Source organism: Leptonychotes weddellii, chromosome 3 (genome assembly GCF_054177405.1).
Source record: "Leptonychotes weddellii isolate Sample4059 chromosome 3, ASM5417740v2, whole genome shotgun sequence".
NCBI classification, from domain to species: domain Eukaryota; kingdom Metazoa; phylum Chordata; class Mammalia; order Carnivora; family Phocidae; genus Leptonychotes; species Leptonychotes weddellii.
This window is the reverse complement of record NC_138371.1, coordinates 6,498,075-6,513,547: the sequence shown is the minus strand read 5'-3', so window position 1 is coordinate 6,513,547 and position 15,473 is coordinate 6,498,075. Positions and strand designations below refer to the sequence as shown.

At 51.2% G+C, this 15,473-nt stretch overlaps 1 protein-coding gene across 1 annotated transcript in view; it reads left to right on the top strand.

The window, feature by feature from the left end:
* EFHD1 (EF-hand domain family member D1) overlaps positions 1 to 15,473 on the top strand; it is a 42,847-nt gene that overhangs the window by 14,910 nt on the left and 12,464 nt on the right. Inside the window, exon 2 of the mRNA XM_081813378.1 lies at positions 8,373 to 8,520. Coding sequence (XP_081669504.1) covers positions 8,373 to 8,520 — 148 coding nt within the window. The remainder of the gene's footprint in view (positions 1 to 8,372; positions 8,521 to 15,473) is intronic.

Genomic DNA, 15,473 nt, shown 5'->3' with positions numbered 1-15,473 from the left:
CTCCTGCAGCCTGCAAACGTGCTGGCCTCCTACCAGAAAAGGAAGGATATTTGCCAAAAGTGAGCTCCCCCGCCCCGACATAGGCTGTGCACTACCCCACCCCCCAACCTCACCATCACCCTCCCTACATCCCTCCATAGCTAGGACTAGTGTGTGCTCCCCAGCTGGGCCCGCGCCCCGGGAAACATCCATCCCACACCCTGAGCTGAGAGGTCGTTCTGAAGAAGCAGCCTTCTGAGGTCACTGCTGTGGTTCACACTCTTTGGAGGTTGCTCCCATCCCCCAGCCCCACTGCCCCTAGGAAGACACAGCTCTCCCAGAATGCCTCGTGGGAGTTGGCTCCGCTCCCCTCTTCTGGGACATCCTGGCACCTCTGGACTGGACTGGCGACAGTGGCCCCCTCCCTTGGCTCTGCACGTGTGCTCGTGTTAGTTCCTGCCCCTCTGCCCCAGCCACCTCCCTCCACTCCAGCTCTGCCCACGTTCCGGCCGGATCAGTGCTCAACAGCCTCTTTGTACATCTGCCTGCCCGCCGGGACTGCTCTTTGTGCTCTCCTTCTGCTCTGGAGAAGCCCCAGGTAGACGGGAGCCAGGTGGTGAGTGAGTGGATGAATGGGGTCGGGGAGCCAGGAACTGATGGGAAATCAAAGACTCTGGGCTCAGGCTTTTGTACAGACTTAACTCCTCAGAGTCCCCACGTCATCAGAACCACCCCACAACCCTTCCTCAGGGCCTGCTTACTCTTACTTTGCATGCAGTTGTAACGCACTTGGAGATCTGGTTTCCGGGCCTGCTCCCAGCCTGTAGCAAATTAGAGGGAAGGAAGGAAGGAGGAAGGGAGGGAGGGAAAAAGGGGGGGGAAGAAAGAAGATGACTTGACAGCTAGGGAGGACCCTCCAAAGATAGGAAACCAGAACCTCAGAGAACTGGGCAACCAGGGGTATTTGGAGGAGAAACGACAGTCCTATGACCTTGGGACATCCTGAGACTCATCTGGATAGGCACAGTTTGAGACACCCACAGGGAGAACCAGGGCGCCCCCCGGAAAGGCCACTGGCTTTGGGGATAGTCTGACACGGTGCCCTTCTCTGACTTGAAAGTGCCTGGGCACCACAGGGTATTGTGAAAATGTAGGTTCTGATTCAGCGGTCTGGGGCAGGGCCAAGGTTCTGCATTTCTAACAATCCTTGAGGATTGTGACCTTGAGGCCCTGGCCTAGGGACCACAGCCAGAGTAGCCTGTGCCTGCCTGTTGGAAAAGGCATTACATGATTTCCATTCAAGGCCTTTCTACGTAAAAGAAAAGCTGGGGTGATCCTCTCAACACTAAGACATTTTCTGGGGCACTGCCATCCTCCTGCGAACCACCCGCCCCCCACCCCCACCCCCACCCCGCCCGGATCCCTGGGGAGATTCTGATGGCTGAGCGTCCAGCACACAAAGGCTGACTGGCTTCTTTCTTCCTTAATGGCAGGATTATTCTGGTGAGGGGAAAACCAAGAAAACCCAGGGGCTCTGCACAGTGGAAGCTGAGAGAGCAAGTGATTCACGGAACCAGGAGGGGCTGAGCCCCGGGTGGACACTGGACACCGGCCCCAGTCCCCTTGTCCCCTTCCTAGTGGACCTTTGCTGGGGCCAGGCCGGGCGCTTTCCCAGGGCCTCGGCACCCACAGCGGTGGGCATGCTGGTGAGGGATCTCAGCCTGTCCCCCACCCCAGCCCCCCATCCAGTGACGGCCCCGGTCAGTACAGAGCCTTTCTGAGTGAGCCCTGGCAAGAGACCGGATCCCTCACACAGGCTGGGCTGGGCTGTCACTGAGCTTGGGCTTCATGGAGATTCTGCATAAGAGGCCTGGGCAGGCTGTGCATTTGGGTTTCCCCCAGAATGCTAAAGATGTTGATAGCTGTGTGAGGCCCAGTCGAGAGAGGGCAGCTCTTCAGAGCAGGAGCCCTGGAAGCCGTCTTCGTTTTCATGACTGCAGACAGGTAGTCCTTTTAAAAATAGCTCCTCTCCTTGGCTGCTCACTGGGTGCCAGGGCAAAGTGTGGGTGTGTTATCTCCCTGCCCGAGTGTCTCCCAAGTGGGTGGCAGGGCTGGGTGTCAACGCCGGCCCGTGTCTGCAGGGCTGTCCCCAGGGCTGATGGGACTAGAGTCTCTCCTAGCAGATCCTGGAGAGTATAAAGATGACGGGGACTGAGGATCTTTTAAAGCAAAAAACATGGGGAAAGTGCACCAATTCAGAGGAGGGCTGGAAGGACACCCCAGGAAGCAAACAAGGGTGCAGTGCAGGGGCTTGAGTTTCTGGGTGGTTTTTCTTTAACATCCTGGGTCGCCATCAATAAGAAACATCTGGGTTAAAATTTAAATTAATGAAAAAAACTGGTATTAGGAGCTACAGTGTTGGTAGGGGAGGAGCCAAGGGCTTAAGGGGACTCCAGGGAGCCTGCAAGCATTTGAAAGACAGAAACTGTGGGGAGGGAAAGGGAATATTTTGATGGTTTGAAGTAGGGGGAGGGGAATGCAGGTTTAGGCCAGGCGTGTAGGGAGAAAGCAAGCCCCAGATGGGCCTGGAGTTTCCCCTGAAGCCTGGTCTCACACCCCATTCCGGCAAAGGCTTTCTGTCCCCGGTGGCAGGGGTTGGGGACCTGGGGGGTGTTTTGGTCGGTGAGTCTGACCCAGGCAGGCTGTTGAAGGTGCCGTTCCCTTTCCATGGGGCTGGGTTCCAAATCCAAAGGAAGTTGATAGCATTTTCTTGGGGGTGGGGGAGGAGGCAAAGGAGGTTTCCAGAATGCAGGAAAGGAATCTGACTGCATTCACCTTTCCAACAGGCACGAAAGTTGGGTAAGTTAGCCAGTGGGCACATGGCCTCGTCTAATGGGGCCTCCACACTGGGCTGCTTGTGGAGAGGGGCTCTGAGCATGCTCAAGATGACTTTTGCCCCCTGGCCCAGCCTTGAGGGCCTCTGCTTCCTGTCACCTCCAGCTTCCTGCAGCCACACCCACCATGGGATGTGATAATGAAGTCCTGCAGCCTTCAGAAAGGCCTTTGTCTTTTTAATACCATACTTCCCCGGGAATCTCTCTGCATTAGCTTTGAGGGGCAACCTTGGCATTCTGTTAGAACTGCCTGAATATCAAGTCTTATTCCCCACCCCCAGATTAACTCTGGTGGCTGGGTTGCTCAGCCCAGGACTCGGGCTGTTGGCTCGGGCATCAGGCGAGGGGTCTTCCTCCTGGTTAACCTTGGGCTGGTTGACCTCATTGGGCCCCCGTGTCTTCATAAGCCAGACAGTCCTACACCCCTCAGAGTAGTGCTGGAGGGTTGAATCAGATGAAATTTATTTGAAGGGCTTGCCTGGTGAGACTGTTTCTCCAGATGTTTGTAAGATCGCAACCCTGGTATTCTTTTGGTCCAAAATGAATGCCTTTGCATGTGTGAGCGGTCTGCTGCACCATAAGAAAAATCTGGGTTAAAATTTAAGTTAATGAAAAAATTAATTTCTGGTCTCTGAGACCAGAATCAGAATCCACGCATGTTCAGGGCTCAGCAGTGTGGCTCCTACCATTTCTGCCAGAGTCTTTAGGTATAAGTTGTAAAAGGTGTAAATCTGACAGTCCCATTAGTGGTCTGTTTGTTGGGGACATTGAGTGTGCACTCTGCCCCCCCCCCCCACCGAGTTGTGGGGCATGCAGTAGAGATTCAGTTAATGACCATCCCTGCCTTCCCTGCTCCCCTGCAAAGCCAGGCGTCTGCTGGGAAGTCCCAGGTTCGTTCTCATCCTTAGGAAGTGGCTTCACCGCATACTTCTGCTTTCCCCATCTATCCAGTGGGGTGACTAATGACCACTTCACAGCACTATCGGATTAAACGAGGTGATTTTGCACAGGGCCCAACGCTTAGTAAGCTCTCGATAAACCAGAAACACAGGCGGCTGCTATTAATTCTTTATAAGGCTGGTGTAAAGATGAAAAGGATGGGCATATGAGGCAATGTGCTGAGAACCGCAGAGCAGACCAGTTTGAGCTATTAGGTGCTTTGAGCCCCACGGCGTGCACGGCCCATACGGTCGCTGGGTGCTTTGAGAGGAGCAGATACAACAGAAAAGATGACAAAGGGGATCTGGGAGGTTTTTCCTGCCTGTCTTGCAAAGCCAGGCCCTGAAGGAAGTGACCATGGACCAGCCCTTGTAGAGAGGGTCACTTTGAAGAGGGAAGGATGCGCTTCTCGGTTATAAATCCAAGCTCCACAGGGAGGGGTGAGGACACCACTCATGTGTCGCTTTATGGTCCTGTCTGGGCTTACCACAGCTGGCCCTCGGCCAGTGCTTCGGGGAGGGGCAAAGGCAGGCGGCCTTTACTGAGTCCCGGGGAGTGAACCCTGCTCTTCCCGGCCCTGCTCGGCTTTGGAGATGTCCCTCCCCACATCTACACGCCGGCTTTATTTCTGTGCCAGGCGGATGGCCCGCTGCACCACCCAGACCGGCCTGCCTAGCGGCACCTGGGCCCCTTCCCTCTACCTGGGACTTGCCTGCTGGGGTGCTGGGCTTCTGCTTCCAGGCCCTGACTCACCAAAGTGGTCACGTTGAAAGATTTCTACCCATTTAAAGATTTCTTTAAATTCCTTTAACCTGTTTCCAGACTTTGCTGAGGCTCTTTCTGAAATATTTCTCCTTTTTCTTAGGCCTGGAGAATGTCTCAGGCTTGTGGGCCTAACAGAAAGTTTGCAGAGAGGAGGAACAGAGAGGAGTATTGAAGGGCGGTTTCCAAACCTTTTTTTTTTTTAGGATCTTATTTATTTATTGGACACAGAGAGAGAGAGAGAGTGAGACAGAGCACTAGTGGGGGCAGGGTGGAGAGGGAGAAGCAGGCTCCCCGCTGAGCAGGGAGCCCAAGGTGGGGCTCGATCCCAGGACCCTGGGATCATGACCTGAACCAAAGGCAGACTCTTAAACGACTGAGCCACCCAGGCGCCCCTTTTCCAAGCCTTCTTGACTCCTGTCAGTCAGAACCTCAGAAGAGACGCGGAAGGCTGACATCTGAGCCCCTCCCAGTGCATGACCCCATAGTGCCAGCCCCACTGTGCTGGGGGAGGCCGTACTTGCTCAGGGTTGTGTGAGCAGGGAACCCCAGTCCGTTCTTCCCCTGCTGGGTGAGGACCAATTCCTGCATGTTCCCTGACCTGTTCTTGTCTCTTCCATCCTCCTTTCCAGCTTCTCTCTGGTTCTGGGACCGCCCGCGCCCCCCCTCCCCCGCCAGGCTTTCACTGCTCCTTTTTCTCTTTTTTTTTTTTTTTAAGATTTTATTTATTTGACAGAGAGAGACACAGCGAGAGAGGGAACACAAGCAGGGGGAGTGGGAGAGGGAGAAGCAGGCTTCCCGCGGAGCAGGGAGCCTGATGTGGGGCTCGATCCCAGGACCCTGGGATCATGACCTGAGCCGAAGGCAGACGCTTAACGACTGAGCCACCCAGGTGCCCCTGCTCCCTTTTCTCTTCCTCTTCCTCTGTGTTGAGACCCTACCCCTCTTTGCTTTTGCCCCCAGTGATTCACCTCTTAGATGCACCGCCCTTCAGTACTCCTCTCGGTTCCTCCTCTCTGCAAACTTTGCTGAGACCTGCACTAGTTGCTGAGCGGTGGGCAGAGGACATTTAGTTAAGATCCCAGCATGGTTGGTACCATTGTGGTAATTTAACTGACCTGTCCTCCTAACCCTGAATTGTTCAGAGAGGGGTTTCCCAAAGTGTTTTCCTTGGAACACCAGGTTGCCAAGATGAGCCGTGCCTACTTCTAGTGGAAAGTTCCCGAACACAGAGGATTGTGTGATCAGATGAGTCTGTGTGCTTTGTTCCCCTGCGGTAGGTTTCAGATGACCAATAGGAAGGTTCTGGAAAGTTCCACACTATAGAAGCCTGTTTATTTTGACTAGGACTCCCTGTAACAGAGACTGTCCCTCCAGCCTCTTTGTAAGAGCTCTTCTTACCTCAGGTCTTATTCTTGTTGGCTCTTTTTGCCAGAAAGCTCTTCCCTGTGTTGGTTCAAGTCCAGCTCTGTCATGTCCACGCATAGAGCCCAGCTCTTACTGCTCTTTGGGAATGTTCATGGAAAGTTTAAGTGCATCATGGGAAGACTGTGCTCTGCTTCCCGGGGCCAGATACTGTTGGTTCCTTCCACTCCCATCCTTGTGTGGGGTCTTAAGTCCATTGACTTCTTAGGTACCGCCCCCCCCCCCCCCCGCCCCGACCAGGCCCACATCCCGCAATGTGTGGGGCCGGCCTGGAGTGGAGAAGACTCACAGGCTGGGGAGGACTGTGATCCCCTTTCAGGGATTGTGGGAACACAGAGCTGCTGTGTTAGGAAATACCCAGCAGGGGGAGGCGGCATCTGCTGAGTACCGGAGGACTGACAATGGGGCTGTTGGCTCTCAGAGAAGGAAGGGGGCAGCTCCCTGAGCTTGGGGGTACAGAAAAGCCACTGAGGACAGTGGGGTGGTGGGAGGTGCATTCTGGGTGGGAGGAATGGCATGAGTCAGCTGCTGTGGCTGAAACAGAGCCCACTGGGGAGTACTGGGCCTCATCTCTGGCCTGACCACGTGGGCCTCAAAATACCACCAGCGCTCAGGGTTAGATTTCTGATTGCCCACAGGCTGCATTCCTTGGTGGGTGGTGGTGTGGGTGCCAACAATGGTGGGCTTTTGTTGTTGGGAGGGTGGGGAGAGGGATAGATAGTGAAGGAGCCTGATTCGTTTCTCTGTTTTTACTGTGGGGGAAAATACACGTAAAATTTGCCACCTTGACCATGAGGCGTGCCGTTCAGTGTATATTCACTGAATATAAGGTCTCCGGACCTTTTCCTCATCCCAGACTGAAACTCTAACCCATGAAACAGTCACTCCCCAGGCCCTGGTAACCACTGTTCTACTTTCTGTCTCTATGATTTGACTCTTCTCGGGCCCTCAGACAAGTGCAGTTATATAGTATTTGTTCTTTTCTGCCTGGCTTGTCTCAGCCCTGCCGTAATGTTGTCTAGGTTCCTCCCCGAGGTAGCATGTGTCAGATTTTCCCTCCTTTTTATTGTGAATAATATCCTATTGTATAAATACACCATGTTCCTTTGTATGGATATACTGCATTTTGTTTATCCATTCATCAGAAATGGACACCTGGGTTGTTTACACCTTTTGACTGCTGTGAACTGATTTGCTTTGTAAACAAGGTGTTCAGACCTGAACAACAAGGATCCCTGAGGAGCAGAAAATGGAACGGACTTGGAGGGAGAAGAGCTGGGGGGTCAGTAAGAAAACCTTGTCACAGCCCAGGTGTGTGGAGAAGTAGGGGGTGGACAGGTTGGCAGAAAGCAGAGGACAGAAGCTTGAAGAAGGATCCCCCCTCCGTGGTGAGGCTGGGTTTGTTTCCAGGCAGGGAACTGGGGGGCTGGAGGGACACCAGCAGAGATGCTGGCTCTGTGGTAAAACCCGGCCAACAGGTCAGAGCCAGGTCCTCTCTCAGCAGACACTCACAGAGATGGGACCCTTTGGACCTGGAGGCTAGATGAGCGTGCCAGAGAGCCGGGGCCAGGACAGCTGCATGCAAGGGTGGGAACCAGCTTCCATAGGCAGGAGACCAGAAGGATGAACGGAGAGGGGCGCCTGGGTGGCTCAGTCAGTTGGGTATCTGACTCTTTTTTTTAAAAAAGATTTTATTTATTTTTTGACAGGGAGAGAGACAGCGAGAGGAAACACAAGCAGAGGGAGTGGGAGAGGGAGAAGCAGGCCTCCCACCGAGCAGGGAGCCCAATGTGGGGCTCGATCCCAGGACCCTGGGATCATGACCTGAGCCGAAGGCAGACGCTTAACGACCGAGCCACTCAGGCGCCCCGGGTATCTGACTTTTGATTCGGCTCAGGTCATGATCTCGGGGCCCTGGGATGGAGCCCCAAGTTGGGCTCCCTGCTCAGCATGGAGTCTGCTTCTCCCTCTCCCTCTGCTCCTCCCCCACTCTCTCGCACTCTCTCGCTCGCTCTCTCTCAAGTAATTAAATAAATAAAATCTTTAAAAAAAGAATGAGAAGGAAGAACGGAGGGGTTTGTGGAAGTGGGGGAGGCAGGGACCCAAACTTATGGCCTTGTTAGGGGGATACAAGACCTGACAACAACTGTGTTATACAGGATCCCCTTTGAATCGTGTCGTGCAGTGCCCGAAGGTGTTTCAAGAAGGGGGTCCCTTCTGATCTGGTGACCCAAGTGGGCACTGCCAAGCAGCAGGTGACAATTATTTTCCAGTAAATGAGGCCAAAAGAATTACGTGTTTGGGAGAGTGACAAGTATCCTATGGTCCTGGCCGTGGTGGTCCCTCGTCAGCATCCTTCCTTTGACCCCGCAGGTATGACGCTGGACGGGACGGCTTCATTGACCTGATGGAGCTGAAGCTGATGATGGAGAAGCTGGGGGCCCCCCAGACCCACCTGGGCCTGAAAAACATGATCAAGGAAGTGGATGAGGACTTCGACGGCCAGCTCAGCTTCCGCGAGGTACCTGGGTCCCTGCGTTGGAGGGCCCCTGAGAGGAACCTCACAGTTACGGGTCCCTGGAGCACATGGCCTCTCCCGAGCACTGATTGGACAGTTAACCTAGAGTTCTTTAAAAATATCTTTAAAAAGCTAGTGAACTGCAGTGCTGGCATGGGAAAATGCTCGGTGAGCAGATAGAAAGTCACTGTGGGTAGGACAACCTCATTTGGGTGAATGTTTGGGTGTGGAGAAATCTGGAAGGATGTTTACCAAATAGTGGATATGTGTGGGTGCAAAGTTTTGGTAGTTTTATGATTTTATACTTTTTTATTTTATTTATTTATTTATTTATTTTTAAAGATTTTATTTATTTCTTTGAGAGAGAGAGAATGAGAGAGAGCACATGAAAGGGGGGAGGGTCAGCGGGAGAAGCAGACTCCCCGCCAAGCAGGGAGCCCGATGCGGGACTCGATCCCGGGACTCCAGGATCATGACCGGAGCCGAAGGCAGTCGCTTAACCGACTGAGCCACCCAGGCGCCCTATACTTTTTTAGATATCAAAACTTTCAACTTCCATAATAAGCATAGAGTCAAAAAGGAATTAAACAGAGGGTCTTACTCCGTGCTCATGGAGCTCCCTGTGTCCCCATAACAATCCAAGAACGGGCTTTTTGGCCTTTGAATCCCTGAAATTGCAGGCAAAATTTTGTATGTACAGATATCTTTCTGGAAGAGTGCAAGTAGATTCAAAGTCTGATCTCTAAATGTGTGAGAACTTGGTGATAAGGCCGTTTCTATCTTGGGGGGGACATCTCGGGGACACTGGGTTTCTTCCAGGGCAGGGATGATGCAGCCCCACAAAGAAGGGTTCCATGTCTTATGTGCTTGAGTTTTTTTTTGTTTTTTTTTTTTTTTAATTTTTTTTTTTAAGATTTTATTTATTTATTTGACAGAGAGAGAGACAGCGAGAGAGGGAACACAAGCAGGGAGAGTGGAGAGGGAGAAGCAGGCCTCCCGCCGAGCAGGGAGCCCGATGCGGGGCTCGATCCCAGGATCCCAGGATCCCAGGATCATGACCTGAGCCGAAGGCAGACGCCCAACGACTGAGCCACCCAGGCGCCCCTGTGCTTGAGTTTTATTGCAAGGTCTCCAGACGTGTCCGTGTGCCCTGGTGTTAGAACAGGTTTGGGGACACCCGGGCTCAAAGCTCCAAGCATTAGCCCAGCTGCTAAAGTCCCATTCTGTCACATCTCAGCTGGGCCCTCGAGGGCTGGGAATAGAGAGCGCTGTCCTTGCTTCCTGGTGTGTAACCTTGGTTATTCCAGAAACACTGGAGTTCCAGCATCCTGGTTTCTGATGGTGAGGGCTTTGGCCATGTACGGGTCCTCTCTCCAGGCTAGATAGGGCCCATGGACATTCTTCTGAGGTCCCTGGGGCCGAACCGGCAGCAACAAGTCCTCTCCCCAGCTGTGGTGAAACTGGCCTTGCCTCTTACTGCCCACAAATCCAACTCCAGATCCCCCCTTCAATTCCTTTCCTGGACTGGCACATGCAGAGAGAGAAGATCACGGAAGACCTGTGTTGGGCATAACCCTCAGGATATTCTAGGCCAGCCTTCTCATCTCAGCGCTAAGGAGCTAGAGGGCCAAAACGGTCAGCACTTGGCCTGAAATCACGTTCCAGCTCAAGGCTGGACCTGGGTGGCGGGCTCGGTGCCCACGGCCTCCCGTCGTCAGCTGCCACGCTCATCTTCACAGTTGTCCCTCTGGCTCCCTGGCCTCTCGTTTGGCTCCTTTGTATCATTCGTGCTAGGCATTGGCTCTTTCAACCCAGCTATCCCTGGGGTAGAGAAGGTAAAAGCTTTCGTGTGGGTGAAGCTTTGGAGGCAACACCAGGGAAAGAGCTTCTGTGGCAAAGTTGTGACTTGTGGGGAACAGAAATCGAGAGGTTGTTGAGAGGTCTGTGCAAGTCACCAGCCGAGCTAAGACGCAGTCCCAGGAGCCACCCAAACGTGCTCCTCGTTGAACCTAAGAGGCTTGGTTAGCTTTCGCTTAGCTGCAGGTTTGGCCATTTCCCACAGAAATGCCCACAGGTGGACATCAGAGGTTTGGAAATCTCTAAAGTGTTCCTGTTGTAGGTTCTCCCCGCTCCCCGCCCCCCCCACAAAGCCTCAGTGACATTCCTGTCAGTCCTTTGTCATTGAGAGCCCCACTGTGGTCCCATCTCTAGCAGGCGCCCCAAGTTATTTTACTCCTGAGCCTCAGTTTTTCTGTCTTTAAGGGGCACCTGGGTGGCTCAGTTGGTTAAGCATCCCACTCTTGATTTTGGCTCAGGTCATGATCTCAGGGTCGTGGGATCGAGCCCCGTGTCCAGCTGAGCACTCGGGGCAGGGTCTGCTTGAGATTCTCCCTCTCCATCTGCCCCTCCCCCTTACTCGCACTCTCTCTCTCTCTGAATAAATAAATAAACTCTTAAAAAAAATAGGGTTGTTAATAGCTTTCCCTCAGGACTGTTGTGAGAAGGGAGTTCTCTCTCCATGCCTGAATCAGTTAGAACTCCTGATGGCAAGCGACAGAGAATGCCAGCTCATTTACACAGGAAAACAACAAACAACTCTCGGCTCCCGTAGCTGGGAGATGAAGAAGTGGAAGTGCGTCGGGCACAGAGGTGCAGCATCTTTCTCTGGTCATACCTCGACCGTGCTTTCTTCTGTGTCCACCTCACCTTTTCTTTCCACATTGCGTGTTCTCCCTGACGCCTGCCAAGATGGCTACCAGCAGCTCCAGGTTCTGTGGTCCCAGGTTAGCAGCCGCGGGGCCTGAACCGTCTCAGCTGGCCTCTGAATGGCGCTGCCAGGCACACGTGCCCACCTCCTGACCAGTCACTGCACTCAGGGGACTAGGATTGGCTGGGTCCAGGTCATGCACCACAGGGCCCCATGGCCCGCGGTCCCACCATCATCATCACGTGGGGGCCAGGTTGCCAGACAGACAAAATTGCTCACTTCTACTGCTCTTCCCTCACAGCCTGGCATTTAGTAGGTGCTTAGTGAATGTTTCGGTTCCCTTTCCTTCTCTTTGGATTAAATTGACCAAAGCAGGTCACATCCACATAAAAGCTCTTTGATATGGAATGTATGTCTCCTTTAAGTGCTATTATGCTACTTTCCCCCAGTGTACAAAGCAATTGCTCTTTCTTTTAAACCATTTCCTTTCCAATTATGAAAAGAATGCATGTGGGGGCACCTGGCTGGCTCAGTGGGTGGAGCACGTGACTCTTTGTGACTCTTGATCCCAGGGTCGTGAGTTCAAGCCCCACATTGGGCACAGAGCCTACTTTATTATTATTATTTTTTTAAGATTTGTTTTATTTATTTGACAGACAGAGAGCACAAGCAGGGGGAGTGGCAGGCAGAGGGAGAAGCAGACTCCCCGCTGAGCAAGGAGCCCGATGTAGGGCTCGATCCTGGTGACCTGAACCAAAGGCAGACACTTAACCGACTGAGCCACCCAGGTGCCCCTCCATTATATCTCTCTTAAAGAAGAATTGCGCTCCGGGCGCCTGGGTGGCTCAGTCGTTAAGCGTCTGCCTTCGGCTCAGGTCATGATCCCAGGGTCCTGGGATCGAGTCCCACATCGGGCTCCCAGCTCGGCAGGAAGCCTGCTTCTCGCTCTCCCACTCCCCCTGCTTGTGTTCCTGCTCTCGCTATCTCTCTCTCTGTCAAATAAATAAATAAAATCTTTAAAAAAAAAAAAAGAAGAAGAATTGTGCTCCAAGGCCAGATGTGTGGTGGTTTTGTACAAAGGTTGGGTGATGGGTTATTGGATACCTGTCAGTACTGGGAATTGTGGGTTCCATTTTCTCCTACTCTACCCTCCCTTGGGTGGGGCCCTGGCTGTGCTGGGTTGCCCATCGGCCTCATCATTGCTGATCGGACCATGGATGGACCCTCACCAGACTAGGTCCACTAGATTCCCTAAACTAGGAATTTGAAATTGGGGTGAAGTATTGCAAATTGGTTCTGCAGGTGGCTGTTCCTGCAAGATTAAGTCAGCGTTTTTATAGAACAAAACCTTTTTGCTTAAGTCAACAAGTTTGTTTCTGTCACTTGCAATCTTAGAGTGCTAACTAATTCAGGGCAAGTGTTTGCATTACCAGTCAGAACCATGAAATTAACTTTTTTTTTTTTTTAATTTAGGATGCCTGGCTGTCTCAGTTGGTAGAGCATGTGACTCTTGATCTTGGGGTTGTGAGTTCGAGTCCCATGTTAAGGGTAGCATTTACTTAAAAAAGAAATTAAATTAAAAAAAATTTTTTTTTAAGATTATATATTTATTTATTTGACAGAGAGAGACACAGCAAGAGAGGGAACACAAGCAGGGGGATTGGGAGAGGGAGAAGCAGGCTTCACGCTGAGCAGGGAGCCTGATGTGGGGCTCGATCCCAGGACCCCGGGATCATGACCTGAGCGGAAGGCAGACGCTTAACAACTGAGCCACCCAGGTGCCCCAAATTGAAAAATTCTTTAAATTTATCAGAAGCATTTGATAGCTTGTGTCTGAAATCACTGTTTTAGCTTTGTTAGTTCTCTTTCTGTTTCTTTGTTTTCTGCTGCTTCTCTCCCCCCTCCCCCTTTGCTCATAGTCACAGCTAGGACACTTTCCAATTCCCCACAACATACCAGTCTTTGTGGACTATAAATAGGAAGACAAACAAGGCTGGGCAGTTGGAGAAATTGTCATTCAGGAGTTGGTGATTATAATAAAATCAAATGGGAATGCCTGGCATGCTTTTCTGGAAGGCTGAACATTTTCAGGTTGAGCTGGATTTTTTTTTTTTTTTCTTTAACTGGCTGGGGCCGGGTGACACCTAAGTTATGACAGGGCTGCTGTTGGTCCTCCGTGAGCTGGCAGGGTGAGAGTGAGCACATGTGGGAAAAAAAGATCCATGAGGAGTACTTAAGCCTGCCTGTAAATACCACCTCCACTGTAGATGTGAGAAAAATGAGCCTCAGGGATAAGGAGGCACCCCCCCCCCCACCATCACCACCAGGGTCACTTGGATTGTTGCCAGGCTAGGACCATGCTCCATCTTTCTAGAGCTGCCTTCCCAGTGTGGAGGGGCTACCTGTTTTGTATTGGCCTTGTGAAGGGAGGGATAGGGGGTGTTCTGTAAGCTGTAAATATTTTAAGGGTGCTCAGCAGGGTGCTGAGGGGCAGGTTTTCACTCCTTCCCTCTGCAGATGGCTCACATTTCCCGTGCTGGCATCTTGGCGTCTGCATTCTCTTCCATGAGAGCCGATTACAACCATCTCCCCCCAGCCCCCTTGCCCTCCATCCTGTTCTTAGGAGCCTCGCCTCCGAAGGGCTTGTTTTCCAAGACTTGGAGCCCTTATTCTGGCTCTCATAGTCTGCAGCAAACTGAGCCTTTGCCGGCCTCTAGTGAGGAAGTTGGAAGCTGCAGGTGGATGAACGTGGCATTTCTGTGGAGTCAAGTGGCCCGCGGCAGCCTCTACAAAGCTACGCGTCTTTGAGCATCTTGCTTCACCCCTTGCTTCTCATGTGGCAGCGTCCACAGTGGAGTTAAGAGATCCGAAGCAAGAATTACAAAGAAAGGCTTATTCGCATGGCAGTTTGGGGTGATGGTGGTAGACGCTGAGCCTTCCACTTAATGAAACACACTTCCCTCTAGGGACTAAGAGTCTTGGCAGGAAAACACAACCAGGTTGGAATTTGGAAAGCCCGTTGGAGTAGTTTGGCCCCTCAGTCTACTTTAGGTAATGTCCTTTTCCCTTGCGGAAGCCATTCTTTAGAGGGGATGGTCATGAAGAAAAGAAAAAAAAAACCTGAAAACACAAGATTGCCCTGTAGACACATGTGTTTTATGTAGCACCTAAAACTGGGGAGAAGTCTTTCAGTGCTAACTTGGAAAAACAAATTATAGAAGCTTGAACAACAGCTGTTTGACAAATTCACCAAAATTCTTTAGAGAAGTAAAAGTCGTAAAATCGCCTAGAAGATGGGAGACCTGCCTTTTCAGCCTGGCTTATTTATTTAAAAATATATTCTGTGGTGGCGGGGGACATCTATCCTGTGGAGGCTTTAGTACAAATTGGCTTTAAAGATTAAAGCATTCAGGAAAAAAAAAAAAAGATTAATGCATTCAAGCCACACTTTGGAATCTGGAGGAAGAGGATGGATTATTCCATAAATGGTGTGGGGATTGCTAACTAAGCATTTGGAAGAAAATAAGGTTAATGATCAACGTCGCAGGATAGATCAGAATAAATTTCAAAGATTAAATATTTACACGTTTAACAAAAAAAGGGGTCATAAAAGCAATAGACAAAAACATAGGTGATTGTTTCTGTAACCTTGGTGGCAAGAAAGGTTTTTCTCAGCATAACCCTGGTGCACTGGGGAGAGAGAAGGAAAAGACTGATAATTTATATAAAATTTTTGCAAGTCAAAAATGATCATAAATATGATGAAAAGATAAGTGATGGCTGAAGTATTTGAAACATACCAGGTTCTATAAAGATATCTTAGAAAACACCTGGGTGGCTCAGTTGGTTAAGTGTCTGCCTTCGACTCAGGTCATGATCCCAGGGTCCTGGGACTGAGCCCCGTGTCGGGCTCCCTGCTCAGCAGGGAGCCTGCTTCTCCCTCTCCCTCTGCTGCTCCCCCTGCTTGGGCTCTCTCTCTTTGTCACAAATAAATAAAATAAAATAAAAAGATTTATTAAAAAGAAAAAAGAAAAAGAAAAGAACACTTGTGAGAGGTGCCTGGCTGGCTCAGTCGGTAGAGCATGTGACTCTTGATCTCAGGGTCGTGAATTCTAACCCAACATTGGATGTAGACATTCCTTAAAAAATGAAATCTTTAAAAGAAAGCACTAGCAAAAGTAAACAATCTAATGCAAAAATGGGACACAAACAGAAAATATGGTTGATTAAAAAAACATCGAAATTATTT